Below are 11,085 nucleotides of genomic sequence, written 5' to 3'. Positions count from 1 at the left end.
TGATGGAATGCCTATCAGTGGGCAGCCTTGTTAAAAATGGCCTCAGCAGTTTTGGTTCCATGTGTAAAACAGAAAGCATAAATAATTTCCATAGAAGGGGCCTCCCGAGTGGCGCAGCAGTCTAAGGCACTAAGGCGTCACTACAGACTCGAGTTCGATCCCAGGCTGTGTTACAGCCGGCCGTGACCGGGAGACCCATGAGGCGGGGCACAACTGGCCCAACGTTGTCCGGGTTAGGGGAGCGTTTGGCCGGACAGAATTTCCTTGTTACATTGCACTTTAGCGACTCCTTGTGGCGGGCCAAGCATATGTAAGCTGACTTCAGTCACCAGCTGGACAGTGTTTCCTCTGACACTTTGGTGCGGCCTGCTTCCAGGTTAAGCGAGCAATGTGTCAAGAAGCAGTGTGGCTTGGCAGGGTCGTGGTTCGGAGGAAGCATGGCTCTCAACCTTCGCCTTTCCCGAGTCCGTAGAGGAGTTGCAGCGATGGGACAAGACTGTAACAAACAATTGGATATCACAAAATTGGGGAGAAAAAGGGGTACAACAAAATTATAATAGAAAACTAAAGGTAGAAGAAAACGAGTAGTTATTCAGAGTTGATTTAAAAAACTGCTTGTCTGCTCCAACCCCTAAGACCCCTATAGCTAGTGTCTTCATGTTAGGGTTTATTTCTAGTATGGCCATAGTGGAGTAGAGTAGGGAAAACCACATTCTGTAGCTGGTCTGTTTGTTCTGTGGACTCCACAGCTGCAGCAGTGCCTCTCTCTCTCTCTTGTCTGGAAGCTGTTGAGCTGAGAATCAGATGTTATCAACCCTTCTGGGACACATAAATGTAACAGTGAATAGCAGAGAGGGGTCTGCTCAAGAACACAAACACGGATAGAACAGAACATTTAAGGATATAGGAGGAATGTAAAAAATCCCAATATGTAAAACATTTCCACTCAACATTCAATGGGCTTTTCATTCATATGAATCCTCTCTGAAAATGTTGGGCCAGGTGAAGGTCTGAAAAGGATACTGTTTTGTCTCTCTTGTGATAATGCATCAATGTACTTTAACTTTCTCATGTAAAAAAAAGTGGGGAAAAGGCCAACACATTTTCTTTGTTTTTAGCAGATGAGAAGCCAGCAAAAAAGCCTCTAGGCCAGGTGTCTTTGACTTGGTAACTCTCCAGCAAGCTGCGGACCAAACAAAGGCTTATTGGGGAATCTCCGGGAAGCCTGTGTTGTTGGAATGGAATGCCACTCTATTGTATAGGTCAGCACTGGACATTGAATCACTCACCATAGGATCTCTGAGTCTGTTATTCACACTACTGCTCTGTGACAGGGTCTCACATCCTTCTTGTCCTGTCCTCACTTGCCTCAATAGAATCTATTAGTGGAACACAGACATGACAATGGCCCGGCCATTGTTGCTGTCTTGACATGGCCAAGATATATCAAACTAATTGCTTCATTCTTTTTTGTCACTAATCATCCTCATGTTCGTGCTCAGAGTCAGGAAAAGAGTCAGGCCAACTGGTGGGTACAGTAGCATGATCTGTTTGCACAGTAAAATAAGTGGTGTATATTTCACTCGGAAAGTTTTAAATGTACACTATTTTCAGTGAACATATACATCCCACTGAACTGGTATTAAAATAACACTTTTAAAAGTGTTAAAGATTTAACTCTGTGGCAGTGTTTACCATTCAATTCTTACAGTGTTCAAGTTAACTTGATTGTGGTGTTTGCATAGCTCTACTGTAGAGTAATAGGCAACACCTACAGGGTAAAACATAACACTTGATTTAGAGTTAATTGAACAGTGGCTGATGCTGCTACACTTTCTCAGTGTACGGAATGAACACCTGTAGTGTTACAGTAAATCGTTTTGGGGTTTTGTTCTAACACTGTATGGTGTAAAGCCTAATTTGCATTTTCCCAGGGAGCCTTTTCTTGTTGAGTGAATTGTATGGAGGGTTACCACCAATGACTGTTTGTTAGTGACGGAGACATGGTTATTGAATTCTTTCATTTTAAAAGCCGATGGCTTTCACAAAGTGAGTACCCAGGTGAATGCTATCATAAAAAATGTACTCCATGAAAATACAATACTTATATCATTAGGCCTTACTTTGATGGCTTAGTTTTAAAACTCATGGTTTAAAGGCCACATCAGCCTGCAAGTAACAATATGCTGAAATTACATAACAATAACAAGGCTATTTACGGGGCACCGGTACCAAGTCAATATGCGGAGGTACAGCTTAGTCGAGGTACAGCTTGACTTTGGTGACTGGAGTCTTTGACAATTTTTTGGGACTTCCTCTGACACCGCCTGGTATAGATCTCCTGGATGGCAGGAAGATTGGCAACAGTGATGCACTGGGCCGTATGCACTACCCTCTGTAGTGCCTTGTGGTCAGAGGCCAAGCAGCTGCCATACCAGGCGATGATGTAACCAGTCAGGATGCTCTCAATGGTGCAGCTGTATTACTTTTGAGGATCTGAGGACTGCCAAATCTTTTCAGCCTCCTGTCTTGGTGTTTTTGTCCAGTACAAGGTGAGTAATCACTGTCCTGATATCCAGATGCTCTTTTTGATCATAAGAGACTGTGGCAGAACAAAATAAGTTATAAATAACGTGAAAAAACATACACAATAGCACAATTGGTTAGGAGCCTATAAAATGACAGCCATCTCCTCCAGCTCCATCTAAAATTCTGTTCCATGTCATTTTCTGTAGACATAAATCAGATCAAGTCCAAATGCTGTGATGTAGTAGGGAGTTGTAGTCTCCAACAAGTCACTATTCTAAATAGTTTAGCCCAGAAAATGTAGTAATTAACTACAATGGCCATAATCCATTGCACAACTACTTATCCGGTCAGTGTGGTGCAGACCATAAAGAATTATAGAGGCCTCTAGTGGGCAAAAGGCTAGTTTAGCATGGGCAGCACCATTAAGAGCTTCCACCATGCTATGGGTGGGGATTCCTATGGGTTGTAGTCTCAATGGCCCTGCACATGATTATACAGACACTATAATGGCACAGATATAAAGAGTCCTAATTCTATCTCTATGGTGCAGACACGGATACGGCGTGAAGAGACAGTAGAACAGATGATCGAGAGGGATAGAGATCAGCTGCTTCGTGAAGTATCTCTACCTGAAAATGCATATATACTTCTCCTTAATGCAACCGCTGTGTCAGATTTCAAAAAAGCTTTACGGAAAAAGCACACCATGCAAGAATCTGAGTACAGCGCTAAGCCACAAAAACAAGCCATACAGATACCCGCCATGTTGTGGAGTCAGTAAAAGTCAGAAATAGCGTTATAAATATTCACTTACCTTTGATGATCTTCATCAGAATGCACTCCCAGGAATCCCAGTTCTACAATAAATGTTTGTTTTGTTCGATAATAATATAATGTCCAAATGTGGGTTGAATGCTGTAACAACACAGAATAAAACAATGAATACAAGTCCCATGATGGTAGTAACTGCCCATTACTGCTTATCACTTATTAACCATAATTTATTCACATTACTTTACTTTAGTAAAATATGTCAGTTGCTGTGTATATATCTTACATTTGTTTTAGGCCTATTTGATGACTTTATTATTTCATTCCAAGTCATGATCTCATCTCTATAGAGCTGCTGCCTATGCTGTCTGACAAAATCACTATTTTAGTAGTTCTTCAAAGTAAATAAGGCATACTTTTATGACTGCCGAATACCAACTATCAATAACTTATTTTCAGGTAGAGATACCTCACAAAGCAGCTGATCTCTATCCCTCTAGATTGGCTTTCTTCTGTCTCTTCTCTCCAGCTATGATTGCACCATTAGAGATATATAGAGGACTCATCTTAATATCTGTGCCATTATTGCATCTGTGACAGCATGGGCAGCGCCATTGAGGCTACAACCCATAGGAATCCGCACCCAGTTGACTACTTTAAAATGGCAGAAGCATGGAGGAAGCCCTTAATGGGGCTACCAATGCTTATATGGCCTTTTGGCCACCAGAGGCCTCTATCATTTCTATTGTCTGCACCACACAGACCAGACAAGTAGGCACGCAGCGGATTATGGTCATTGTAACTTAATTAATTACCAGGCTCTGGGCGCTAAACTATGTTGAATATTGGCCTGTTGGAAACTACAACTCTCTACTACCTTGCACAGTTCCAGCTTGAGCTGATTTATCTCTAGAGAAACTGTGCATTGCGCTCACTAAAAAAAATGTATGAAACGGGATTCAAATCATTTCACTTAGTTGCTTAATACTAGGCCTCTTATGCGATTCAATGGTCATCACACTGGATTAATGATCTACTAGTCGCACACATCTCAAAGAAAGTATACCAGACATTTTTACTGTGATTTTTTTGGACATAGGGGTCAATCAAAGCCTAAAATGTTGTGAGTGCGTGAGTGTGTGTGTCTACTGTATTTGTGTGTCATGACTGTAAAGACATTTTTTCTTTCACAATTTAACATTTGGTAAACAGCACCCTGGTAGGCTTCTGCAGCCTCACTCTACCCATAATATCAAAGTTATTTTTGTTAAGGCCGAAAATGAATGAAACGAATATTGAATGAATGTGTTTCAAACTGTTTGCTTGGAATGATTTGTACAGTACCTACTGAATCTCTCTATCTGACTGCGCATGAGAGCGCATCCGAATCAGTTAGAAAAGACGTGATACCGTAAAGTGTTGTGTACTCGCACGTACAAATTCAGGAGGAGGCTGAAGCATGGATGGCTTGACTGCGTTTTGCAAGCTACGGGTGAACGTCTAGATTGGATCAAATTATTCCACACCTTTTCTTTGTGTTTGTATGATTCCATTGCGCCACAGACAGAAGGACCGCTTTCCCCCCAGTGCGTAAGTGAACCACATTTTTTGGTGATCTATTGAGTGGAGGCAAGTTAATTTTTGACCTAACTTCTGAGTTCCTGGATTACTTGGTGGGGGGCCAAGGGAACTGGCAATGGGAGCGTGCCTTTGCTGTGCCTCGTACATTTTTATAGCCTGGTGCCAAGGGACAACAACAACATGGGAAGCGGTAGTAGTCGTGGAAAGAAAGTTGCACCTGGGAGTGTCAACGAGATAAACGCATTCAAAGGAGAGGACAACACAGTCCATGTTTCGAAAGAGGAAAGTCACTTGTTCAAACCATTGAATATACCCAAATTGACGAACTTCAATCAGTCACGAAACATAACGCAACAACTAGACTGCCACAGTGAAGGACACGACTCGGAATTTTCAGCAGAGGATGATGACATTGATGTGGAACTGGACCGGGTTCTAGAGGAATATGACAATCGGGAATTGCGTTCCAAAAGGAAAACGTTTGAAAAGACGCTTTTAATCGGGTCAGACGCGTATGGATTCTGTAATTCCAAACGGGTCCACAATGAAAGCGATTTCAATTCAACCCCTCACTTGCAGAGTTCTGAGTTGTCGGAAGGGACGGGGGCACATTGTCCATATAACGGTTCTGTAGGAGTCAGCAACAAGGACAAGCATGTCTTTCACCACATTTCCAAAGATACACAGATTCAGTTCCCAAGCGCCACTCAGGAAAATGTAAGAATATTATTTTAGCTCATTCTGAACGGTGGTGATCCACGAGCATAATGACAGCATTTGATTTATTATTTCCTGTTATATAAAATGTTAAAATTACTTAACCAATGGCATTGGTAACTGATTACATTTTTGTATTGTAAAGTTTTCTGCAAACCATATACAGTGCTTTCAGAAAGAATTCACACCCCTTGAGAAATGTTGTTGTGTTACTAAGTGGGATTAAAATGGATTGAATTGTCATTTTTTGTGTGAATGATCTACAGAAAATTCACTGCAATGTCAAAGTGGAAGAATTTTTTAAATATATTTTTTTATTAATAGAAAATATAATCGAATATATTTTGATTAGATAAATGTTCAACCCCCTGAGTCAATACATGTTACAATCATGTCTGGCAGCAATTACAGCTGTGAGTCCTGGTAAAATCTCAAAGAACTTTGCACACCTAGATTGAACAACATTGACAAATCTTTCTAAAAAATATTTGTCAAGCTCTGTCAAGTTGGTTGTTGATCATTGCTAGACAGACATTTTTTCTAATTACTTCGCCACTATGGCCTATTTATTGCCTTACCTCCTTACTTCATTTGCACACACTGTATACAGATGTTCTATTGTGTTATTGAATGTACGTTTGTTTATCCCATGTGTAACTCTGTGTTGTTGTTTTTGTTGCACTGCTTTGCTTTGTATTGGCCAGGTCGCAGTTGTAAATGAGAACTTGTTCTCAACTGGCCTACCTGGTTAAATAAAGGTGAAATAAACAAAAAATATAGATATATTCAATTCAAGTATTGCCATAAATTTCCAAGACGATTTAATTAAGTCAAAACTGTAACTAGGCCATTCAGGAACATTCAATGACGTCTTGGTAAACAACTCCAGTGTATATTTGGCCTTGTGTTTTAGGTTATTCTCTTGCTGAACAGTGAATTTATCTCCCAGTGTCTGTTGGAAAGCAGACTGAACCAGGTCTTCCTCTGACTTTGCCTGTGCTTAGCTCTATTCTGTTTCTTTTTATCCTAGAAACTCCGTAGTTCTTGCCGATGACAAGCATACTCATAACATGATGCAGGCACCACAATGCTTGAAAATATGAAGAGTGGTACTCAGTGATGTGTTGGATTGGATTTGCCCCAAATATAACACTTTGTATTCAGGACAAAAAGTATATTTCTTTGCCATTTTTTTTTGCAGTATGACTTTAGTGCCTTATTGCAAACAGGATGCAATGTTTGTATTTGTATTGTAATTGTATTATGTACAGGCTTCCTTCTTTTCATTCTGTAATTTATGTTAGTATTGTGGATGAACTACAATGTTGTTGATCCATCCTCAGTTATCTCCTATCACAGCCATTAAACTCTGACATTGGCCTCATGGTGAAATCCCTGAGCGGTTTCCTTTCTGTTTAGGAAAGGTGCCTGTATCTTTGCGGTGACTGGGTGTATGGATACACCATCCAAAGTGTAACATTAATAACTGCATCATGCTGAAAGGGATATTCAAAGTCTGCTTTTTTTTTACCCATCTACTAAAAAGGTGCCCTTTGCGAACCATAGGAAAGAAAGCCTCCTTGGTCTTTGTGGTTGAATCTGTGCTTGAAATTCACCAGTCGACTTAGGGACATTACATATAATTGTATGTGTGTGGTACAGAGATGAGGTAGTCATTTAAAAATCATGTTAAACACTATTATTGCACACAGAGTGAGTCAATACAACTTATTATGTGACTTGTTAAATCTGAAATCTGTAACTTTTTGGGCGACCCGACCAAATTCACATAGAAAGTGTGTTATGGATCTGTCATTCTCATTGAAAATAAGTTTATGAAACGGTAGATCTGTTCTGTGTATGCTATTTCTATTCTTCCCATTCTTACGTTTAGTTTTTGCATCTTTTACTTGCAGTTTTGTACACTAGCTGAAAATACAATATTTTTGATTATTGAAAATATATTTCACAGCAGTTTAGATGGCACAATGATGCTCTACACTACACATTGCTTGTTTTGTCACATAGACTGAAATTAGGCTAACTATTAGAATTTTAGCAACCAGGATATGGCAGAAAAATTTCTGCATGTTGCACCTTTAAGCACATTTTTACTCCTGAACTCATCTAGCCTTGCCGTAACAAAAGGGTTGAATACTTATAGACTCAAGACATTTCAGCTATTCATTTTTTATTAATTTGTAAACTTGTCTAAAACATAATTCCACTTCGACATTGTGGGGTATTGTTTGTAGATCATTTAAACAAAATCTGAATGTTGTCCATTTTAATTTGAGTCTGTAACACAACAATGTGGAAAAAGTCAAGGGGTGTGAATACTTTCTGAAGGGACTGTATGGTGTTCTCTGACAACTCTCTTGTCAAAACTCTCAACAGGACTTCTTGACAAAGGGAACTTGGGTGGAATCAGTGCCTCGCTCAGAATCAGACTCGTAAGTAACTGCTGATCGGGCAAGATCAAATTCACCTTGAGCATAACAAAATACCAAGCCTTTGGGCAGATCAGATTAGTTACATGTCAGCAAACCACTTGCAAACAACTGCTTTATTGTGGCTAATTTATGTAGATACTTTTCAACATGAGAATATGCTATAAAAAAGATGATTAAATATTGAATTACACTTTGAAATTATTGTGGAATAGGCCTAGGCTATATTGCCTCTATGGTGCACATTACACACTGTCTGTATCCATTACGCATCACAATTTGGTCCAAAGTTTCATCTATAAAACTATTGCTTTAATCTAGGCCCATTTGTGAAACTGTCTCTGCGAGTCAATTTCTTGTTATAACAATTTCTGACATATCTCTCTGTTCCTTCCCAGAGTCCCTGATGATAGCCATGGCCCCTCTCTTTCCACGCCCGTCATCCTGTATGATGGATCTGAAGTGGACCTGATGGAGACCATAGAGAGAGAGTTTAGTTGACCCCACAGGAGAGACTGGTGGCAACCTGCTCACATTTCCTGCATTCACTTTTGGAGAAGCACATTGCTCATTTTAAAGATGTACTAATTCTAATAGTTCGCCTAATTTCAGTTTATGTGTCAAAACAAGCAAGTTTAGTGTAAGGAATCATTGTACCATCTAAATCGCTGTGAAATATATTTCCTTTCCTTTTCTCCATGGTTATGTATCTCAATGGCTAATAGACAGAACCATCCATTTCCATGTGGAATTCAACATCAAATCGGACCACAAAAATGCTGAAGGAACAATTCTTTCCACGGTCTTATAAATATTTGTCATTGAGCAATGTACTTGTGGTTTTGTATTCTTACTGTTGCATAACGTTAGAGTAAAAGAGCTGAAGGACGTTGCACTCATTTCCGCAAGGCTTATGGGCATGCTATACTAGTAGAAGGAAAGTCATATTTGTGCTAGGTTTGTGTATTTATGTTTCATTTCCTGACCACAGTTCCTGCAGTCTTTCCACCCTTCCTCAGAAGGAATATACAGCAGCAGTGGTGAATTTAAAATTCAAATATTGACTGGCCAAACTCAATCAACAAAGCTCATATGCATCAAAACCAGTACACTACACTGGCAACACATTGAATGCACTTATAACCAATCCCAGAAATGAGTTTTGAGCCACATACACAAACTTTATAACTTTTGGGTTACGATCAGTGTATGGCTACTTCCCATATCTTTAGCTCTTTGCACAGAAGGCCGCTGTAGTCGAGTATACTGTTATGGAGTAAACTAGCTAGTCATCGCTCTGCAATATAACAACACTTTGCATGTCTGCCTGCCTGTTACAAAATAACCCGGTTAACAATATGCAACGTTTAGAACGCTATTTATTCGCTCCATCTATTGCACAGTTAGTTCGGATATGATATATTGTTGTGACAGGAAATAACAGATTTGCATGCAAATCTCTTGGATATTGGTGGCGCTCCGCCCCACCTGCCTCACGTGATGCATCGGCAGCAGGATTTTAGAGGAGCTCGATGTGGCCCCTTTTTTGGCAACTCACTTTCCACTGAAAGAGAGAAATCCAGTCACAGATCTTCAGTTCTACTACCCCACTGTGGTGAGATACAGCAATTGCATCTGCACACATATCCATTTACACACAATATATTGAATTGGAACAGTGATATATGTGTTGAATTTCGCTATGTCCCAACCACAATGTGATATTTCAATAGTGGCTTCATTTCAGAATGTGACATTCACTCCCTCAATGGTTGAAGTTGGCAATGTAATATTTCGTAGTAAATGATGGCCAACAGGATGTACTAAATACTGTTTATTACATCTGACCTCTTGTATTTCAATCTGCTTATATGTTCTAATCATGAAAATGAACATTTTACAACACAGATTTACATAGTCCATAAATCCCAAGTAGGATGAACTTCCGAGTGGTGCAGCTGTCTAAGGCACTGCATCTCAGTGCTAGAAGCATCACTACAGTCCCTGGTTTGATTCCAGTCTGTATCACAACCAGCTGTGATTGGGAGTCCCATAGGGCGGTGCACAATTGGCCCAGCATCGTTAGGGTTTGGCTGGGGTAGGCCGTCATTGTAAATAAGAATTTGTTCTTAACTGACTTGCCTAGTTAAACAAAACATTTAAATGATTTATTATACCTCACATGGAAAGATTTGAATAAATAAATAAACTAGCTATGGCTATTATATTGTTTTGATGTCAATTTAATTTAATTTATTAATATACATGCATGATTTATTAAGAATGCACCAGTATAGTCATTATGGTATTACGTTTGTAATTCTAGAGAGAGAGTCTTAGTTGACCCAGTTGAATGAATCTCAAAGAAACAAAAACTCCTAGATTTATAAGTGTGTAATTGCCATGTCACGCTGTAATGTGTTAGTACATACAAACATAAAGGGTGCATTCCTCTGCCTAGGTGTTGCTGATGCCTGCCAAATCTTAGAATGCCTGGATAGGTATTTAACGTATTAGCTAACCACATCGTATGTTATAACAATCTGTTAGTTGATGACACAGTCGTTGACGTGGCACTCAACCATTGGTTGATGCATGCAACATCTGAGCAGGGGAACAGCCTACTCTGGCACATGTTAAGGGACCCAGTTCTATTCTGTCTCGGGGTTCGTTATGGAATGCATAGCATGGCATTGAGTTGGAACAGCGTTTGCAAAACCAATGAAATTACTTGGTAGGAGGATAGGATACTGAGATACCTGTCTCATATAAGAGTATATTAGATAGGGAAGTGTTACTTTCTATTTGGACTGGTTACAACCCTTACCCTCATCATCAGATATATTATAAGTCTAGAAATAAGGCACAGATAGTTGAGTATACAGTGCATTTGGAAAGTACCCCTTGACTATTTCCACATTTGTTACGTTAGCCTTATTACAACATTTATTTAACACACAATACCACATAAAGACAAAGCGAAAGAGGTTTTTAGACATTTTTGCAAATGTAAAAAAACACACAAAAAATACCTTAT

The 11,085-nt window shown here is 39.6% G+C and overlaps 1 protein-coding gene across 1 annotated transcript; it reads left to right on the top strand.

Moving 5' to 3' along the window:
• The first annotated feature begins 4,742 nt into the window (after nucleotides 1-4,742).
• LOC110497747 lies at nucleotides 4,743-8,947 on the top strand. The gene is made up of 3 exons (XM_021574078.2): nucleotides 4,743-5,598; nucleotides 7,996-8,051; nucleotides 8,447-8,947. The coding sequence occupies exons 1-3, from the start codon at nucleotides 5,062-5,064 to the stop codon at nucleotides 8,547-8,549; spliced, it is 696 nt and encodes a 231-aa protein (XP_021429753.2). The 5' UTR covers nucleotides 4,743-5,061; the 3' UTR covers nucleotides 8,550-8,947.
• The last annotated feature ends 2,138 nt before the right edge of the window (nucleotides 8,948-11,085 follow it).

The sequence above is a fragment of the Oncorhynchus mykiss genome, chromosome 19 (assembly GCF_013265735.2).
Source record: "Oncorhynchus mykiss isolate Arlee chromosome 19, USDA_OmykA_1.1, whole genome shotgun sequence".
NCBI lineage: Eukaryota > Metazoa > Chordata > Actinopteri > Salmoniformes > Salmonidae > Oncorhynchus > Oncorhynchus mykiss.
Note: the sequence above shows the minus strand (reverse complement) of the source record. Positions and strands in the feature narration are given on the sequence as shown.